This window comes from Sturnira hondurensis, unplaced genomic scaffold, assembly GCF_014824575.4.
Source record: "Sturnira hondurensis isolate 20B ecotype Veracruz unplaced genomic scaffold, ASM1482457v3 Scaffold0020787, whole genome shotgun sequence".
NCBI lineage: Eukaryota > Metazoa > Chordata > Mammalia > Chiroptera > Phyllostomidae > Sturnira > Sturnira hondurensis.
This window is the reverse complement of record NW_028093418.1, coordinates 3,088,992-3,110,030: the sequence shown is the minus strand read 5'-3', so window position 1 is coordinate 3,110,030 and position 21,039 is coordinate 3,088,992. Positions and strand designations below refer to the sequence as shown.

Below are 21,039 nucleotides of genomic sequence, written 5' to 3'. Positions count from 1 at the left end.
TCTTTTGTGGTTTCAGTGTCTTGTATTTTTTGTTGAATTGTGAGAACTCTTTGTATATCGGATATCGTGACACTTTTGTCTGTAATGTATCGAGCATCTTATTAAGGTTGTGCCTCTGCAGCGAACATCGGGTGAAAATATTCTTCCAAATTATTTTGAATTAGCACATTGCAGATATGTTATTTTTATATTATGTGTATGTACATATGTGTGTGTGTATATATGTACACGCATTGCAGGAAAAAACTGTGTAATGACTACCTTCTCAACTTATTTGCCAAAGGCTGCATTTCCAGTTTAATGCATGTTACGGAACTGCATCGAGCACGTATGGATCCCCCCTCTCTCTCTGGTCTGGAGTTTGAACAAAATATTCATATTGGTTGCAGTTAGAACACTCAGTTGGAAAAAAAAATGTTGTGCCTGAAGAAATGGAAGGCAAATAGTTTCTCAAATGAGAATAAATTAGGGGGGAAGTGGTGGTGGAAAAATGAAGACAGCCATACGCGAACAACAATAAAAAAAGGAAAAAGAGAATGAAGCAATGAGCAAATATTTATGAGTGTCTAAATAGTGCTCTTTCACATGTTTAGAACTGGAACCTGGCTTTAGTGCCCCAGAAAGATTGCTTTATGACCCGGCAGTCCTGGATGGGGTGGGCCTTTTATCACACGAGGCGACGCACACATGATAAAAAACTTTGACCTCTGGTGCCGTCTGCGTCTGCCCTGCTGAACCATGTGTTGCTCCCTTCACCTAACCATTCCCTCCTCTTTGCTGTGTGTTCACACACAGGTTCTTCTTTCCACGTCCCAGGTTAGGGACCCTGCAGCGATCCATTTATCCTTCCACATTGAAGGCTGTCTAGTTTTCTCCCTCCCCTCCCAGAAAGCCAGTTCCCCCTCCTCAGGCCCCGCTCCACATCTGGTTACTGCCGATGCGCTCAGCCCCCATGTCAGAAGGACTGAGCGCATCCGAAGGGAGAGACAGACCTGTGCACTTTTGTACCTTCACCCCCTGTCGCACTTGGCTCGCTGTAAGCATGTGATTAATGTTGGTTGTGCTTGACATTTTGATTAAAAAGGGGAGGTGATGATGCTCATCTCATGGTCTATTGGTAGATTAACATTTTCCCCCAACTTTTTTTAAATGAAAAATTCCAGAAGTTCAAGGGAGTTGAAAGAATGCCACAAAGATCACCCATATTCTGGTTCCCTAAATTGACCTATGGAGGTCATATCACTTTGATGCATGGCTGGTCCTCCGCTCGGAGACCTCGAGTGGCTCCTTCCTTGTACTGGGTCAGACGTAACCTATAGCATTGGTTATCCTTAAATGGTTGCAGCTGATGAAACGTTGCTGCCCCCTCTGCCAGGCCAGTCTTACTGTTCACCTACACTGTCCTGACTCTCGCTTTGTTGATTTTATACATGTCATTTCTCTGTGTAGCACAGCTTCTCCCTGTGCTCGAGCTGAAACTTTCACACAGGAAGTGTTCTGAGTCCCGCAGCTCTCACTGCTACGCTACTCGTTCATTCTGTGTGATTCCTGACTCCATCACGAGCTGCTTGGAGCTGAGTGCTACATCCTGTTTTGACCTGGCTTCCTACACAGAGCCTAGCATGCTGACTTTAATAGTATTCATAATGTATCTGTAATATAATTTGAATATAATGTTGATTTATATAATACCTGAGTTGCCCCAAACAAAACTTATGCTCTTTTAGAGAAAAACAAAAGTTTCCAAGTTAAAGCCAGACAACCTGGATCTCTTTGATCGATTTGGTGCAAGATTTCCCCCAGAGAAGGATGTTCTGTGATGTTGGTCACTCCCTTTGTGATTGTTCCCGAGAATTGATTTGTACTTGTCCTTTGGAGCCATTAAAACTTACACCAAGTACAAAGTTAGAATAAGTAAGTCCGAAGTCCAAACATCATCCCTGTTGAGAATCACTGGGTTAGAGAGATTCACACGAGAAATGTTTCTTGCAAGGAGTCCGTTAGATCTTAGTGACTGATACCATTTGTGGGTCTCCAGGTTGACCCTTATTTTTCAGGCTTTGTAACAGAGATAAAGGTGATATCCTGAGCAAGGTGGGGGAGTGGGAAAGAAAGCTGCTGCTAGGCCATCAACTCTATCCTGAAACAAGAAATTGGACTGTGTCAGTCCCCTGCTTGTAATGAATTAGTGACTCCTGGTATTTCCTGGACAGTGGCCCCATTCCTCTATAACCAGGGGCCTTCCTCAGTTCCCAGGTCCTTCCCACCCTCCCTGCCCCCTCACACTGACAATGCTCCAGCCAAACCCAACCACTCGTACTTCTTGGAGTCTGTTGGCTATTTTTTGTCAATATTTTGTGGGATGGCGCTATTTCCTCTGCTTAGAATGCCATCCACGGTCTGTGTGGCAAACTCCTGTTCGTTCTTCTAAACCCTGTTTGGAGGTCCCCTCCTTTGAAACTATTTTCTTACTCCTCTCGCGTGAGCCCATTTCACACTGTTACCTTTCAGTTACCTGAAGGTGCCCCCTGCTGTCTTCCAAGCTGCTTGTGGGAGTAGGCGGTGCTCCCTCGTCTTTGCAGAGGGCCCGGCTTGCGCGGGTGTGCTCGGACCACAGGTTGAGCCTGTCATGGAACCCATCTGGATCACGAGGAATTTTGCTTTGTCTTGGAGACCAGAATTTAGGTGTAATTGAGAGAAAATACAAACGCAGTCCACTTGTTTCTCTTTTCCGTTCTAACCCATGTTTGCTTTTACTTTATTTTAATTTTCAGGAAGTTTGCCAAAGATGAAAGTGACCTTGTCAACTTTGGATGCTTGTGAGAGTTCTTTCATGCCTTTGGTGGTCATCGAACTTGCTCAGGATGTCAAAGAGGAAACCAAAGAGTGGCTGAAAAACAGAATTGTCACTAAAAAGAAAGATGGAGGTGAGTAAAATAAATATTGCTCAGACTTAGGCCTGCTCAGTGACTAAAAATACATTTTCAGGGGTGTTTTACAGTTTTTTCCATAGATATAGTTCTAAAATTAATGTCCATTTCATTTTAAATTAAATGGTTAGGACAAAGGTTAGCCCTCTCCTGCAGGGTGAGCAGAAAGCGCTTGAGGTCTGGGTGGGGGATAATGTACACGGGCAGACTCTTCATAAAACTACGCAGAACAGCACCTAAAACTTCACCAGGTCTCTGGATATTATACACAACTTCAATACTTTTTAAAAAAGTATTTGAGCATAAACCAAAATGCTTTTGTAAAAATTAAACTTTTAATCAAAACCCTTTTTCAAATAACTAAACCACAGATAAACTTAACAATAACAGTACCCACTGGCTGACATCTGATGTGTTTCACTGGACTGGAGCCGCTTTAAAAGTCCTGTGATGTGAGAACGTTTGTCAGTGAGAGGCTCCGGGACACACCCAGGCTGCTTCTCTGCTCCTCGGGCGGCATTAGCGGGAACTTGAAGGGCCACAGAGCTGGTAATAAAGGTGGTACCAAGGGGCTCAGACTGGCTGAGCTCTATTTTGAGAAATAGGTGGGTCCTCATGTCCCTTCCCTATTTTACTGCCTGGCAGAAGGCTCTGCTTATTATTCTCTGGAGAGGGTCAGATGCCTGGGATTTGGCCTGGGACTCAAGGCAAAGTTGGACACAGAGATTCTGTACTGAAAGTAGGGCGACACCTGAGTACTGTTACTCCTTCCCTCTGCCCCACTAGCATAATACCTAATTTATTTTCCAAAACACTTGCGGCTAGAGTCAAATCATCTAGGAGAGATTGAATAATCTTTCTTTGTGGGAATCAGACCAACTCAAAACAAAACAACTAACTGGGCAGAAATCAGAGAAGAGCCTGCGAAATATGACCTGGACAGATTACCTGCATCAGAAGCCATCTTTGATGAGCTCCATCTGAACCTTCAGAACCTGTTCTGCCTCTTAGAGCCCTTTCTTCAACCTGAGTGTACAACAAAGGTCACCAAACGTTGGAGGAAAATCTCTGCACAAAAGAGAAAGCTAAAACAGAACAGAAAAAAGCAGCAAACTCTGTAGAAGCAGAAAACCAAAAGAGAATTTAAATCTCATTTCTCAGAACTATGAGAAGACAGAACACCTATGAATCAAAGTAGGATATTATAAAATACTCACTTAGAAGAAAGGCAGCTCTTACAAAGTGAAAGTATGAAAGCCTTAAAGTATTAAAAACTCATAGAAGATTTGGATGATAGTTTTGATAAAAACATTCCAGAAAATGGGGCAAAAAGCGAAAGAATTGGAAAATATGCAGGAAAAACACAAGGAAGTTAGAAGACCCGTCTAGGAGGTACACATCTGAATGAGAGGATACCCAGAAAGGGAGCAGGGAGAGGAGAGGAAGATGTTACCGAAGGAGAGCTCAGTGCCAGGCCTTTCCAGAGTGAACAAAGGTGTGCCATCAGAAAGTTTCAGAACCCGGGGCACAAACCCGGGGCACAAGATGCTGCAAACTTCCCAGAAAGACAAAATAGGTCACATGGAAAGGATCAGATCTAACAGAAGCATCAGAAGCTGGAAGAACGTGGTGTAGGATCTTCATTTCTGAAGGAAAATGGCTTCAGTTGGGAGCCCACCCAGCTGCCTAAAAGGCGTGAGGGCGGAGAGAAGAGGGACGGCTGTAGGATGCTGTTGACAGGGTACCATGTCAGTGTGCAGAGGGAAGACAGACGATTGGGAGAGGTCTTGGGGGATTGAAGTATTGGTAAATACATGATAAACTAAGCAAGTGATAAAACAAGGAGGTTAATTTAGGGGGAAATGGACAGTTTTGGAAAAGGAAAACCACAGGAAAGAAAACTATTGATGAAACAGAAAGGATGATATAACTGTTGTGAGAAGGGGCTGATGGGAGTGACGGAAGGGAATGGTGAAGGTTCAGGGTTCGGGGGCTGGGGGAGAGAGCTGAATCCTCACCCGCCAAGGCCTAAACCAAAAAGGAACAGCTCTTCAAGCCTCTTGTTTGGTCACATGGAAACAAATAAAGGAATCACCTGAACAGTTTGAAGTCTTGGGAGAGGTGAGTTGGCGGAGGGAAATGAGGACTGCCCTTTTTCAAGGTAAGATGCTGACAAAGGGTTGTCTTTGAAGGTGCGCTCCCGGAGAGGTGTCCTGTCCGAGAGGGCCTGTCCCACATTCTCCCTGTCAGCTCCGGTCTTCCCAGCAAGAGGCACGAGGCTGGGATTTGATACCCAGAGGCTCACTGAGGGAAACATTTATTGAAAAAAATGGAGGGGAGAGCAGGACTAGGCACAGAGGGCCTGCAGAGGAGGGTGCCGGTCTGACCCTGGAGGAAGGAGAGAGGGGAGGGAGGGGCCTTCACCAGGAAGAGCCTCAGACTTCGGCACAGTTCCGAGGAGCTGCTGCCCAGGCCCCACGTGCTCCTGCTCAGAACCCATGCTGAGCAGCGCTGGCCTCACTCCAGCGCCCTGCATGCCCACCACGGCTGGGCCCTCGGGGGAGCACGGCGGGGGTGCGAGGGGGACTCTGCTGGAGCAGCTCGGTGGGAGGCCGTCAGCCAAGCCTACTCCTCAGTGCGGCCCCTCCTGACCGGAGGTCTAGGTGGGATGGGAGCTCTAGGTGGGACGGGCGCTTCTGAGGTTACTGTACTCACCTGCCTAGTTTTTGTTACCAAACTTTTGATCTTTGCAGTGTGAAAAGTGAAAAATGGCGTATTGCTGCCGTTTTTGCATTTATCTAAATATGAATGAGGTTAAGGATTTTCTATTTATGAGGCATTTGTATTTTCTGTAAATTGAATGTATCTCTAATTGGTTTTTTATTAAAGTCTTTGATACCTCTATTATGAATTACCTAAAATAATACATTAATCTTAATATACTGATGTTAATCCATTTTGTAAATGAAATATAGATACTGTTCATTATCCTGTTACCATCCGATTAGTATTTCATAATTCCAGTGAATCTTCTCTAGAGGGTAAATAGTAATAAACACTTTAAAAAGTTTGATATGGGTAGAAGTAAAAAATTAGAAAAAATTGTGTTTACCATAATCTTTTAAGTAATAATTACATGTACAAATCAAATCTTAACATCTAATCTTTTTTATTATTTTATTTATTTTTCAAGAGAGGAAGGGAGGAAGGGTAATATTGATGTGCAAGAGATATATCAATCAGTTGCCCCTCACACGTCGCCAACTGGGAACCTTACCACAATCCAGGCATGTGCCCGGACTGGGTATTGAACTGGTGACCTTCTGGTTCGAAGGTCGGCACTCAGTCCACTGAGACACACCAGCCAGGACCTTAAAGTCTGCTCTTAACATTTGGAAACCTGTTTAAGAAAACTATCATTAAATGTATTTTAATGTAGATACTTACTAATGCCCTTATTTATTATTTAACATTCTCACAATCTGTTACAGTTCAATGTATTAGAAACTGTATTCTTACTTTGCATACTTAGTGCAAGTCAATACCTAGAACTAGTCAATATTGAGTTCTTGTATCATATCTACTTCAATTTTTAGTAACTGGACAGCCACTTACTGTCTTTTCCAGTGTGGGCTTTTATTTTAAAAATCCCCAACTTACCTGTGTTTCCTGTTCATTTGGAAGATGGATTTAAATTGTTAATATAATTTATGTTCTTTCTACCCAACTAGAGACATAAGATTTACGTAGAAGGCTTTCATTTTTGAAACTTTCATGTCCGTCTCTTTCTAAGATTGTGCTTGCCTGTTGTTTTCGAAGGTGCCCAGCTGTTGTTCAGACCATTGCTAAATAAATATGAGAAAGGAACAGTGGAAAATCAGAACTTGTATCTCGTGGGCGCCTCCAATATCAGATTGCTGCTGGGGGCGGAGGCCGTGGGGCTGGTGAAGGAGTGCAGCGATAACACCATGAGGGCCTTCACCTACGGAACCCGGCACAACTTCAAAGGTTTTGACGGTGAGTCCCAGGGCGGCATCAGCGGGATCCATTCAGCAGAGAGGAGTTTTTGATGCTAGGTCAGGGGTCAGCGCACCTTTTCAATGTAAAGGACAAAGGGGCAGTAAATGTCGGGGGCTGTGCGGGCCATGCGCTTGCTCCCTGTTCTTCCACACGGCCCTTGTAAAGCGACAGCAGCCTCAGCGTGAGAAATGCACGGGCGATCTGTGTTTCGCAACAGTTTTACTTAGAAAACCAGGCGGTGGCCAGATTGGGCCCGAGGGCCTTACTTTGCCACCCCTGGAATAGATGAACATAAATTAGGATGACATACAATTTACTTAAATTATTCTAGTGCAATTCTTAGAATGGGGAGTAGTCAGTCACTGGTTTTCTATGGAACAGTATTATGAGAAGTAGAATGGTAGTTCAGTATCCTAGAATCCCCCGTGTCCTGGCAGGTAGCTGGTTCTCTCCTGGCCTCCAAAGGGATTCCAGGAGAAAATGGTTTCTGGAAGGACTGGGCAGCCAGGGGGCCCTGATACCAGAGTGGGAGTTTATATTTGGTTTCATTCTCGTCAGTGGTCCCTTCAGGGCACTCAGAGTTAGAAGATGTGATTAGACTTCTTCAGGCTCACTCACTGTGGATCTTTTTTATCTTAGTGTATAAACAATCAAGGTGAAATTCACCTCGTTTATGAGGAGTCGCCTGTCAAAAATACTGTTTTCTTATCAGACTTTGTTCTTGTTTACGGGAGGAATGCCTGACTCCAGAGGGGAATGGCCTGGACTTTCGAGTTGGAAGGAGAGTTTCCACGTAGGCCCACTTCCGTTCCATCCCTAGATACACACCGTGAGCGCTGGGGACCTCTGCTCACTGGCACTAGTGAGATCAAGCAGATGTCTGCCATTGGCTGTTTGGACCAAATGCTATAGTAACTCATACAACAATTGAAGAACTGTATTACATGAAGATGTAACAGAATATTTTTATTCTTATAAAATATCTAAGGAACTTTATGTTCTGTTAAATTTACCAGTTTTATACTTTGCTTACTCCTTATGTTAATTATTTATTGTGTATATCATTATTTCCATAAACCCAGGTTATTTGAATATTATTAACTTTAGTTTGGCTATTACTGAGAAAATAACTGGAACTGCTTTGTTTTATTTTAGATAACAATGATGATTTTCTCACAATGGCAGAATGTCAGTTCATTGTCAAACATGAACTTGAAAATCTTCGAGCCAGAGATGAAAAAATGATCCCTGGTTACCCCCAGGCAAAGCTGTACCCAGGAAAATCATTATGTAAGTGATTATGTCAACCAACTTCATGAATATACATTCTAATGCAATTTATTTTAATTAGTGGACGTAAAGAACACATTATGAGGCTTTATTTTTTTCCTCTTACCGAGAAGCTTATGCAACTTTACAGTAACTTATTTTTGTCACGAACGTATCTTTTGCGTCTAGAGCTTCCTTCTATTGCATGTTTCAGATCCATACATTTGTCCTAGATGCTTTGCTGCTTCTTCTTATGAAGGTCTCACAGCGAAACACGTGTAGATGCTACTGGGTGTTAAAATCAGCGGAGTGCACTCCACGCTCAAACACTGTACGACACTGAACATCTGTTGTGGAATCAGAGCAGGAGGTCCGGTCTGTTCCTGGAGCCCCTCCCGTGTCCTCTCATCTCGCTGCGTGTGAGCGCGTGCGGACGGAGAGAGGCTTGGGACGAGTCACGGGGTGCCAGTGCCTGAGTGGAAACAGCAGTGAGCAGCTTTTTGATTTTCTGTAATTGCATTTGCATGAGCAGACTAGTGTGCAGAATGGAAGTGTTTGCTGCAGTGTGTAATTCCAAGTGCTCCTCAAACCCAGCTAGAGGCAGGCCTTGGAGCCTTTTTGCTATATGTAAAATACACTTAAACATGCGAGCTTCTGGTGTCCCCTCTCCTCCTCCCTGCCCTTGCTTCCTCTCTTTTTTTCTAATCAGTATAAAAACAATAAAATCATCTAAACCATGGGCATTAGAAAATTTTTTATACCATCTGAGGTAAGAATCACATTAAGTTGCCAAGTCTGGATTTTAAAATTCTGCATTATTCTCTTCCTTTTATGTTTTTGAAAATGTAATCTCTAATAACACCATCATGAATTTTGCATCATTTTAATTTTATAATAGTTCATTGAAGAAGAAATGGTATAGGCATAATTATAAACTGTGAAGTATTTTGAGAGCACAAATAATAAAACTTGGAGTAACATAAAGTCCTAGATTTTTATTAAGTTTAATCCAGAGCAAAAGGGGACAAGCCTATTTTCACCTTTAAGTTTTGTGGGGGCTACTCACCCCCTAGGGCGGCCTCTTCTCTGAAGCTGGTGGCGGGGAGAGGTCACAGCAGCTTCCGTGTGACCCCACCAGTGCTTTGGGAGCTGGCCAGGGCTTTCACAAGAAACACCCCCTGTTATCTTTGGCTTAATTTGATTTTCATTTTACACGAAGTGGTTATGACTTTGCTTGCCATAATGTGGTGTCTTGATAGAAAGCTCCCATTAAGTAGGTAGCACGTGGGTCCTGGGTGTGATTGTCAGGCAGTTTGGTGGTCCCTGTCAGAGGGCAGCGCCGTGGAGACCTGGAACCAGGTCCCAGTGGTGAGCGTTCAGCCCGGTGGGCACTCCCTCTGCGGTCCGCTGTGGGGCCTGAGGTCCCTCCCGACTCGCCAACTCTGCCTTCTCCATCGACTCCTCGGAGCTGATAGTCACACAAGTGACTGAATGCAAGATTTTCTTTAGACAGAGGAGTTAACGGAACCAAGAGCTTATGTGTTCACTGTGTCCTCAGGGGTGCTCTTTAGGTTGTAGCTCTGTCTCAGGATGTCTCTCCGAGGACGGATGGCATATGGCACGTCTCATATTAGGTATGCTACCATACTGTTACTCTTTTACAAAGTTGTGGTCATTTCCTCTGAGTGTATTCTATACACAAATGGATAGATTAGAAGGTCAGGTATGATCAGTCTTTTAAAATTATTAATTGTGCTTATAAGACCATTAGAGTAGATTTCAAGTAAATATTATGTAGCAGACTATACCCAAAAAGATTAAGCTCTTGATGTATTTTTATATGCATGCTCTTCCTGGGTACAGCATACACACATACACATACACACACAAGCACATACATGTATACTGTGGCTACATACACTTTTATAGTTTTTAGATAATACAGGAATACACAGATGTGTTTTGAAGACACAGGTATCCCCAGGAAGCAGTTTTTCCTTATTAAGACAAAAGTGTTTCCTGTTCCTGTGAAGGCAGACGCTGGAGTCGGACGGGGCCTGGGAGGGGCCTGGGACCTTGGCAGCAGCTGCGGGGGGCCGTCCCTCTCTGGGGGCACCCTGCCCGCTCCTGGCCCCTCTGCCAGGGTGGGTTCAGGAGTGAACACATCGCAGTAGCCACAGACAGGAGCAGTGCTCCATTAGTATAGTTATTACATTAGTTAATTTAGAGGGTTCAGCTCTAAGCCAGGTTCCTCCTAGTTCCCCTCAAATTGGATTTTGTGTGCAGCTGCTTGTTAAATGGCTGTGACGGGAATAACCTTAGTACCTGATAAGAGATCTTTCAGCATTCTTGAAGGAAGGAATCTGGTGTGAGTCGTTCCTTTCTCTAAATAGGGTAGAACAGCATCATATTTTCCTTTGAAGGTAAAGCTCGTGTTAATTACATTCTTAGTCGACATCAGAGGTTGAAGGATTTAAAAAAACACACACACACAACAAAACAAACCCTCTATTTTTAGAAGCTGAAACCAGAGCCGTACTTTTCCCGTTGATGGTGAAGAGAAGCCCAGTCATTTAGGACCAGTGGTTTTATATTCTCCTCACTGTTCCTATTTTTAGAAGTATTCAAGCTGGTTTTCATGTCTGCCTGGAAAGTCTTCTACAGGAGAATGGAGTAGTTGTTTAAAAAAGAAGGTAGAAATGCTAAAATAATACTGTAGATGCTGTATATCAGTTCAAGGTTAAAAAACTGGATGTGCTCATTGAAAAGGCCAGCAACAGGAGGAGAGAATAGCATATGACCACGCATCCTCAAGTGCGAGAGGAGAATCAGCCCAGTTGTGGGTGACCGACTTCTCAGATTAACTAAGGAAAAAATCTACGAAACACTTGAGAATAAAAGTATTTAAAAATGGATTTGATAGCACCATAGACTGATTGAACTTAAACCACATACATTTTCCAGTTATTAAAGAGGATTTCATCATGACTTTAACTTCTAAAAACTTTTTTTCTGTGTAGCTTCCATGAGATATAATTGTAAGAAGAGCCATATAGTAGGAACTTTTTTAGACCCAGACTTTTTCCTATTGTTAGTATCAGATATCTCCTTTTTATTATCATTTGTTTTCATTTCTAAGAAGTTAGGTGTACTTTGACACTGCCCTGAGGATTTTACGACAGGGCGTCTGTCCGGAGAACACCCTGCCTCTCTGTGTCCTGCCGTGTCTGGTTCCTACACTGAAGACCTCCGTGGGTTCCCCCGTGCTGTAGACACTGGTTTGCTGGTCCTCACTGAGGGGCCTGTTGGCTCCTATCCTCGCCACCTGTCTTTGGTGCTAGGTGGGTAGGAGATAAGAGTAGAGCTGGTTAACCTTAAAGAGCTCCAAGCGCATCAGTGGATGAAACCAGCACAGCCTCCTTTCTGGGTGCCGATTCCCTTCTACAAGCAGCCATAACCTTTGGGAGGAGGCAGTACTAGGACTCGTGTGGGCGGTGCCCCATTTCCCCAAACACGAAGCAAGGCCCTGCATTGGCATCCTCCGTGTCTCCTGAACACGCTCCCTCCTAGAGACCGGTCCAGAGTTATGGATGGGAGGATGCTCTGCTTTGTCCATCTGGGGGACTCGGGGATGCTGTCTTCGGCTAAATTACTTGGCCTCTTTCAGATATGTGCGTGAGTGTTAAAATCATACTCGCCAAATGACTGCTCAAAGTAGGAAGGCTTTATTTGGTTTGATTTTGATATTTGATGTTTGTAGCCTTTGCTATCAGGTTAGAAACGGTGAAGATGGTGGAAAATACTCAGTATCAAGAATGAAAGGAGCGAAACCATTCTCTTACTTTCCCTGGGAAGGTAGATTGGTAACATTTTCCTAGGGGCAGTTTTAGCATATGTGTCCAAATCTAAAATACATATACTCTTGGACCTAACAATTCTACTTTCAAGTATATACAATAAGGAAATAGTAGATGAGTGGGTTATAGACAAGAATTTTAGCATTATTTATAATAACAAAAATAGGAAACAACTGTTTTTCAATAGAGAATTAGATTATAGCACTTCATACAAGGGACTATCATGACACTGTTAAAAAGGGCATTTCGTGTTCTGTTTATAATGTATGACAGGTGCATCGTGTGTTACTGCATGAGAAAAGATTACAGAACAATGTACACGGAATAATCCCACTTTAAAATTATATACATTTAGGAATGTGTATTTTGAAGTCTGGTAATACGCTAAATTGCTGTTTACAGTGGTTATTTTGGGAGAGAATAATTCTAATTTGTACATTTCTGCATGGTTTAAAATTTCATGCTGACGCGTGTCGCTTTCATTGTCAAAGAAAGTGGTAGTGATCACTGACGTTCGGAAGAGCAGAGGATGCGGGCCCCTTCGGAGCAGGCGGCGTGCAAATGGTCCTCGCGGGTGCGCCTCTCCGCCCGGAGGGCTTCGCAGTGCCTGATGGAGAGTGTCACCAGCCATCACAAGTCCGTTTCATGTACTTTGGCACGTTCTCTCCCCACAGTGAGAAGACTGCTCACGTCTGGCATCGTGATCCAGGTGTTTCCACTGCACGACAATGAAGCCCTGAAGAAGCTGGAGGACAGCTGGTATACCCGGTTCAGTTTAAAGTTTCAGCCCATAGGTATGTGTCAATACCTGTCCTTAGAGGAGAGGAAGGCCAGCTGGTGAAAAGCCACGATTCGGCGGTGGCCTCTCCCCACCCCGGGAGGGTATTTAATGCTCTGCCAGGCAGGGCTTACCAGCTGCATGTGGGAAGAAGTGGGGGCAGGGAATGGGGAGGGTTCCAAGACCTATTTATTTACTTCTTAGACAATTTCGGGTGGGCTGAGTTACAGGCTGTCACTGAATTTCACCACCAACACAGGCAGTTCAGAGTGTCCTTCCCGAGTGCAGGTCAGCGTTGGAGTGGAACAGATGTCATAAGAGTTTGTTTGACTCTGCATACTTTGTATTTGAAAATTCCTCATTCTTTAGAGCTAATCGTTTGGACTGTGTCCCATGGCTCTGCTACAAGGTAGCATCTAGAATGTTGTTTGGAGATTTTGAATAATTTTTCTTCAGTGTATAAAAACCTTGGCTGTGACACATTGATGAAAATTTATATCTTCAGGAAGGGGGGAGCAGGATACTGTGCTGGGGGAGTCTTCTTTGAAAAGAACATCTGTAACAACAATATTAGGAGACAAGTGAGGAGCATAAGTATAACCCCCAAATTACAATGTTTTATTGGCTGTGACTGAATTTTAAATGAGGACCTCGGAGACTTGGGACAAACCCCTTGCTGATTCTTTCTTTAGGAAAAGGCGTGTGCCAGATGAGGAAATAAAGGGGCAATAGACCCAGCGTGCCTGGCTGAGCCTGGGCTCTGTGCTGAGGGAGTGTCAGGCATGCGGTACAGAGAATGGGGTCTCGTCCTGCATGGAGGGTGGGTTTACGGTCACACACCGGTCCCCACTTAACAAGAAATGAATCAGCTTGCTTGAAATGATGACAAAGTCTTTGGTGGTCTGTACTTAAGGTCTTTTCCCCCTCTTTATTATAGACAGTATCCGTGGCTACTTTGGGGAAACCATCGCTCTCTACTTTGGGTTTTTGGAGTACTTCACCTTTGCCTTAATCCCCATGGCGGTCATTGGGCTGCCTTACTACATGTTTGTGTGGGAAGACTATGACAAATACGTGATCTTCGCCTCCTTCAACCTGATCTGGTCCACAGTGATCCTGGAAGTGTGGAAGCGTGGCTGTGCCAACATGACCTACAGGTGGGGGACGCTGGTCATGAAGAGGCAGTTTGAGGAGCCCCGGCCAGGGTATCACGGGGTCCTGGGCATCAATGCTGTCACGGGCCGGGAGGAACCCCTCTACCCCAGCTACAAGAGGCAGCTGCGCATTTACCTGGTCTCTCTGCCGTTCGTGTGCCTCTGTCTCTACTTCTCCCTGTATGTCATGATGATCTACTTCGACATGGAGGCCTGGGCCTTGGATCTGCATGAGAGCAGCGGGTCCGAGTGGACCAGCGTCTTGCTGTACGTGCCCAGCATCATCTACGCCATCGTGATTGAGGTCATGAACCGCCTCTACCGATATGCTGCCGAGTTCCTAACTTCCTGGGGTGAGACTTGATGCTTTGTTTTTGTCTCATTTGTCTATACGAAATATTGCTTACCCCACAGGGTTCCTGTAACTGCTACCTTGCAAAGTGGGTAGAGGGTGCTCTGGGCTCATTGTGGTGTCACACAGACGAGTTCATTGGCTCTGTGAGCTCCCACGGTCCCCACATCATGGCCATCGCAGCTCTTGTTTATTGCTAGTTGCTCTGTTCTAGGTACCCTGCTAAGCATTTTATCTACATATCTCGTTTTCCCCTCCTCTGGACACCGGGGAATAGACGCATTTCACCATTTTATGGGTAAAGATACTGAGACTTCACAAGGTTGGGAGGGCAAGTGGTGGAGCCAGGCTGCTCCGCACCTCTTTGTTTTAAACCTATTGCTCTAATGCTGTGTTTATGCTGACGGTCAAATGGGTCGAATTATCTATCTGAAACTGGCCGAATGAACTATGTCTAAGAGTCTGGAACCACCTGTCTAGTGGGATGGGCCCGAGGATGGCCACTGAACTCAGTGAAGACGGCGTTCATTCTTTCATCTGCGGTAAAAGAGGAAGTTGGCTGTAGTTTGAAAAACGTCTTGATAGGCCATTCACTCTTTAATTTATTTATTCATTCAAATGAGTGAACACATACATTATTACCCATCCCCCCCCACCCCCAGGAGAAGTCTAGGCCTTAACCTTCATGGACCACAGAGACATTTTAAGTTATTTTTACTAGTCATTGAACAAAAACAGCTCCTATTTCATAAGAGCTTTTCTTTGCTGATGCTGGCCAAAGAAATCACATTCTGTGTGATTTCTACCCCTGACAGTGACTGGGGAGGAGAGATTTGTAGGGCTGAGCGTCAGGAGGTTGAGTGGCCTGCCCAGGTCAGACAGTGGCTGAGTAGCTGCGCTGGGTTTCAAATCCGGGTCAGCCTACCACTGCCTCTCTGTGCGAGGTGGCACTTCTTCCTTTGGGTTCTCTCATCTGCTGTTCTGGCCCCTGCTCGCTGTCTCCTCCTGCTGGCCGAGGGTGGAAATTTGAGTTTCCCTCTCACTCAAGCCTTTCAGGCACACGTTCAGAAAACTTGTGTTGGTGCCCTGCTGGGTAGAGGTTGCTGTCAGTTTTGCCACCACCGCTCAACTAGGCTCTCTCTCTGGGGACCACTTGTCAGCACGTCCTATATCTCTCTGTAGCAGTAAGACTTTAAAAACAACTCAGACTCGGAGATGTTGCGGTGCCCCCAGGTACGTGCCTAGTCTTAGTTTCTTCCCTGTGCGATGCTCTTGGTGGTGAGCAGGAGCCAAGACTCAGCCTGCCTGTCTGTGACCAAGGCTCGCTCCCCTCCCCACGGTGCTCCCTCCCTGTTGCTTTCTTGCCTGAGGGAAATCACCTCTCCTTTTGAATATTTCAGAGAACCACAGATTGGAGTCTGCCTACCAGAATCACCTAATTTTGAAAGTTTTAGTGGTAAGTAGAGTTTTTATATGCAAATTCATTTTAATGATACGACTAAGGAATACATACCATTTAATATTTAGGAATGTAAATATGAAGATGTGCTTCTAGTTTATCAGATGGTTAGTGTATGTTGTGCAGGTAGATAGATTGTTTAATAGGCGTGTTTCATATATATTCAGTCGTCTTTTAGTATAATGGTGCATGTGGTTTAAGACTTCAAATGTAGAAATTAGTGTTATAGCCAATTCCTATTTATGTAAAAAGCTAATTAACCACTCTATAGTCTTGTTTCTGTTCTTTTGTTTTTGGTGACTTCTTTGAATGTTTCACTATTCGACAATCCCTCCAGTTACTGACAGTCCATTCAGGGATGGAACATTAAATTATTTTTTTTAAATATTGGGGAAGACATTTTTAGAGTCCAGGAGGTGCCCAGCATGCTTTGCTGGATGGAAGGAGAGAGGTGGGGAGAAGGCCTTGTGGAACTTGGTTGCCGTTTGTGTGAAAGCTCATACATTCGCCTCTTTCCACCATTATTATAAATGACAAAGAAGTGCAGGCTTGAAAGCACTCAGTTATCAGGAGCTTATGTCAGCCGTCTGTAACGTAACTGAGAACTGAGACGGCTGCGTAAGGAGTCCTCTGAACTTTCGGCTGTAATCGGTGCCACACAGTTCGTGTACTTTACTCCCAAGTGAGGGATCCCAGCCCCCACCTTGAAAAAGAGTCTTTGTTCTTAGCTGCAGACATCGTTTTGAGAAGCATATTTATCCGGTGTTGCATTCCTTAAAAGATCAGAAATCACCATTGGGAAGGTGTTTAGGTTTCTGAAAGTAGGTAAATTTACAGAAGCAAGAGCAGGCTTAGAAATAGAAAACCCGTCATAATACATGCCAATAATTCAACAGTTTTAGCAATTTGGACACCAGAAAAGGGGCACCTAAAAAGGCTCCGAGGGCCTCGTTCTAGCCCCAGGATGTCACTGATATTCAAAATACTGATGCTGAATCAGCAAGGAAGTTACATTCTGTGTCTCTGTGTAAGGAGGCAGAGAACCTGTAATGCATTAACATCATTTAAACTGATTCTAATACGAGGCTTTGCCCTTAGCGGTAAAACACCCCGCCTGTCTAGAAGAATCCAGTTATTCATGGGACTTGACTCTTCTCTGGCATTTCAGATGCAGTGTCAGGTGGCCGCTTTGTGAAGAGTCCCATGTTAGAACCTGCCTGTGTTCCCTAGGTCTTCCTTTCTAGTCTGGTGGAGAGAGCCCTCCCACTTTCCCAGGCCGTCGGTTTTCACCTTCTGCTCTGACCGCACTCCCGCCCCTCCCTGCAGCTGTGTTGACCTTGCTGTACTCTCTCCAGTGACCACCATTCCCTCCCTAATGCGGTTCTCACAGTTACACTTGATAGTGACCTCCTGTCTCAGAAAGGGGTGCTGCTGGACAGGAAGCAGCCAGCCTGGGGCTGGGAGGCAGACAGGCTGCAGACCCTTGAGCAGAGGACCCACTCGAAGAAACGACACTTGTTGTAGCGGAACCCCTGGCCCAGAACTGTGTGTCTGAACAAGGGCAGGGGAGTCGCGGGTCTGTGGTGACTAAGATGCTTCCCGACCCGCTGGTGGTTATGGCCGGCCTCTCTTGCTGCTGCCTCTCATCCGCCTCAGGGTGGCCCTGCGAGGTGAGGAGTCTCAGGTCCCTGGGCACCAAGAGGCTTCCAGGGCTGCTGTGTTGGGAAGTGGAGGAGGTCGTTCTTGCTGGTGTTGCCTGGCCATCCTAGCAATCTCCACGCGGCAAGGGAGTGTCAGGCCCTGCAGGGGGGAGGGAAGGAGAGCTAACCCCTGGAGGCTTATTGTGAGTGGGGGTCCTGATCAGTTCTGCTGGGTCCTTCCACTGTTGTTAAGATTCTAATGGGGGGTGAGCAGGGATTGAACCCCCCGGGGGCCTGTGTTGCCAGGTCGGAGGGGAACAGTGGGCCTGGCTGTCCCCCTTTCGTAAGAACGTGGTGGAAACAGGCACGTAAGGTGCACTGGTGCCGTGTCGTCCCTCAGTCCCATGGTCCTGGGCTGGTTCACTTCCTCCGAGTCCTCCTCTGGTCGCCTCCTGTGTTGTTATGCCCAGAGTTCGTGGACGTGGGTACCGAGGAGGAGGGGGGAGAAACCAGTTGGCCACCCTGTCTGGACGGAAGCCCCTCGTTGCATTTTAAACGCTGTGCTTGCAGTTGTAAGATGAAGTGCTATGAAGCGATACTAAATATCGGCGTCTCTTTCTGCAGTTCAACTTCCTGAACTGCTTCGCCTCACTGTTCTACATCGCCTTCGTCCTGGGGGACATGAAGCTTTTGCGTCAGGTGAGTGTGACTTTTTAGGTTCAGAGGTGGTTTCCTATATTCAGGTAGTGTCATTGGCTTCCTATTATCATTTCTACAAAGAAAACCTTTTAAATTTAGTCTATTCTAAGTCCAATTCTAGTTTAAAGAGAAAGAAAATCCATCAGCACTGTGTATGTAGTCAGCTGAAGAGACCAGCTTGTAAAATTAAGGCTATAGGGTGGTAAAATCAAATGTAGCTCCTATATATTTGGATTTGTATAGAATTACAAAAACAATTCGGACAGCAGAACCTATACATTACAAGCTTTTGCGAGTGTATCGGGGTGGGAGTGAACAGACACGTTACAAACTAGCATCCCTAGAAAGCCAGCAGAGGCGGGGTGAGGGCTCATGTGCGCAGGTACCCGAGGGGCAGCATTTGTGTGGCTGACGTCGGGAATAATACCTGCATTCAACGGCAGTAAAGGGCTAAGCGCAGAAAGAGTTCTTAATGACGCAGGAAGGTGCTCACAATGTATTACAAGAGAAAAGAAGCAATACAGAGCCGCGTGCACTGGATGTTGGATGATCCTGCTTTCGTTCTATATAGATTGGAAATGTTTGAGATGCTAGTCGTGGTTCTGTCCTCATTGTGGAACCGTGTGTCACTTCTGTTCCATTTCCTAGCTTTTTTACAGTGAGGGGCTATGTGTTAGTTTTATAATATTGTTTAAGTTGTGGCCAAACTATTATTTCTTTCAAAATTGGCAACATTATTTAGATATTTGTATTTTGTTGCCAGCTGCGGTAACAATTTTAAGGTAATTTGTTCTGCCGATACGTAACTGGTTCAACTTTTATTATAATCTCGTTTGTACTAACCTTCTTGTAGTTCAGTCTGAGTCTTTCCTGTGAAAACAACAGTCAGTTAGAAACATGGCTGTAGCTTTTCTGACGGCATCCTCTCTGACAACAGTATCTGTTTGTTGAACACTCTGTTGACTTGCACAATCCTACGCCGGCTGTGGTGGGGTAAGCTACACCGGCGAATGTCTGTGTGCTTCCCTTTAGAGCTTGGCCACGCTCCTGATCACCTCCCAGATCCTTAACCAGCTCATGGAGTCCCTCCTTCCCTACTGGCTCCAGAGGAAGCAGCACGTGCACCTGAAGAAGAAGGTGCAGGCCCTGAAGGCAGACATCGACGCCACGTTGTACGAGCAGGTCGTCCTGGAGAAGGAAATGGGGACGTATTTGGTAGGTCTGAGTCTTATTGCATGAAACGGGCCGAACGTGATTGACAGTCACGTGCCGAGTTCAGCACATATGTAAACACTCGTGGTCTCAGCTGAGCGCTTCCCAGCCACTGTCCTCACCACGAACCACTTTAACTTAAAAAGGTGCCGCTGTCTTAATCTGAAGTTGCTCCTGAAAAGCACCAGAGGCTGAGTTTGGCGAAGGATGTGACTGCTCTGCCGAGGGCGGTGGCCATCACAGCCTCAGGGTGGGCGGAGCCGGGGAGGGATGAGCGGGGGAGGGATGAGGTGGCCGTGGGGAGGCGGCAGCAAGGCTTGCTTCAGACGCAAAGAAAGACCGAAAGTGGGGCGTACCGGAGGGAACACGTTGTGAAGCATGTGGTTGTCGGGCCACTGTGCCGCACCCCTGGAACTGATACGAAGTAGTGTGTAAACCGTAACTGAGAGAAAGAAAAGATGGAAGCCCATCACTGCAAATGAATGCCGATCTGAAGATTACATTGTAGTTTAAATCACTTTGTGCTGTAAATATAAAGCTCCTTTAAGATGGAATTTCTCAGGGATTGTTTTCATTTTTTGTTTTGTTTTTTAGGAACTATCAGTAGATCTTTGGAGGGTCATAAAGCCTAACCATGAATTTAACAAACTTTTGCTGAACTCTGACTACATTCACTGTTTCTCTGTTGGGAGGGGGCATTGGGATGTTTGCTTCAGGTCATTCTTTCTTATATCCTGTACCTTCCTTCTTGGTGTGCTGTATTCTTCTTAGTGAGATTCAGCCTTCAGTGAGGGTCCGTGGCTGCTCAAGTTTATTTAGTTCTCTTTCGTCACCAATGAATTCATCTCCTGGTTTTTGAGGGTTTTTTTACTGATCTTCATAGTTAGTTTTTCTCATATGCTGAAGATTTTTAGTTTGTATATTCATCTGGAGTAGCAGTTTATACCCCCCGGTCCCCCACTGAGTGCCAATTGCTAAATGCCAGGCAGGCCTTGGCGTGACTGCGGGGGCCGCCCAGCGGTCCCTGCGAGGGGCATCACCTGCACGTCTCTGCGGAGGCCCGGCCTTTTCTTTCATGAGCCAAAACAGCAGGATTTTGAAAGCTGAGCACAGGCTCGGAGGGTTTCTTAAGTCCAAACTCTGGTAAAAGCGGTTTGATGCTACGGCTTTCCCTCCTTCCCAGTCCTGATGACTTCACTCCGGAGAAATAAATCGCTGCTGTGTCTCGGCGCGTCTCTAAACTGTGTCTGTGCGGCAGCACAACACAGGCAAACATGCTCTAGAGCCAATGCAACCCAAGAGCGGTTTGGAGACCCCTCTCCCCCGATTCCCCAGCTGAGCGCCCCCCGCCGGCTCCCAGCGCGTGTGTTTGGTGTTGCTCTCGGGCGGGCCTTGAACCCTGCCTCTGAGGCTCACTCTCAAAGAAGTGCCTGCTGCCATCGCCAGTGCTCTGTGATTAGGTCGGGATCATTTCTGTTTTAGTAAAATACAAAAGGAGAGGAGAAACTGGCTAGATGTAGAGTCTGACAACACCGCAGCTCTGGGCCACGGAGCCTAACACGCATGTCCCGGTGAAAGGCTGACTCTGAGAGGCAGCGATCCTAATTCTTCTCTTAGGAATGTTAATGTCTAATATTGGTTTAAAATATCGTGATGAGTGTTTTTCTCA

The 21,039-nt window shown here is 45.5% G+C and overlaps 1 protein-coding gene across 4 annotated transcripts in view; it reads left to right on the top strand.

The window, feature by feature from the left end:
• ANO10 (anoctamin 10) overlaps window positions 1-21,039 on the top strand; it is a 116,059-nt gene that overhangs the window by 3,545 nt on the left and 91,475 nt on the right. For all 4 annotated transcript variants that reach the window (XM_037030417.1, XM_037030412.1, XM_037030413.1 and 1 more), the window contains exons 2-9: window positions 2,775-2,927; window positions 6,750-6,947; window positions 8,106-8,240; window positions 12,751-12,870; window positions 13,792-14,361; window positions 15,761-15,816; window positions 18,084-18,158; window positions 19,191-19,373. In XM_037030417.1, coding sequence (XP_036886312.1) covers window positions 2,789-2,927; window positions 6,750-6,947; window positions 8,106-8,240; window positions 12,751-12,870; window positions 13,792-14,361; window positions 15,761-15,816; window positions 18,084-18,158; window positions 19,191-19,373 — 1,476 coding nt within the window. In that variant the 5' untranslated portion in view covers window positions 2,775-2,788. The remainder of the gene's footprint in view (window positions 1-2,774; window positions 2,928-6,749; window positions 6,948-8,105; window positions 8,241-12,750; window positions 12,871-13,791; window positions 14,362-15,760; window positions 15,817-18,083; window positions 18,159-19,190; window positions 19,374-21,039) is intronic.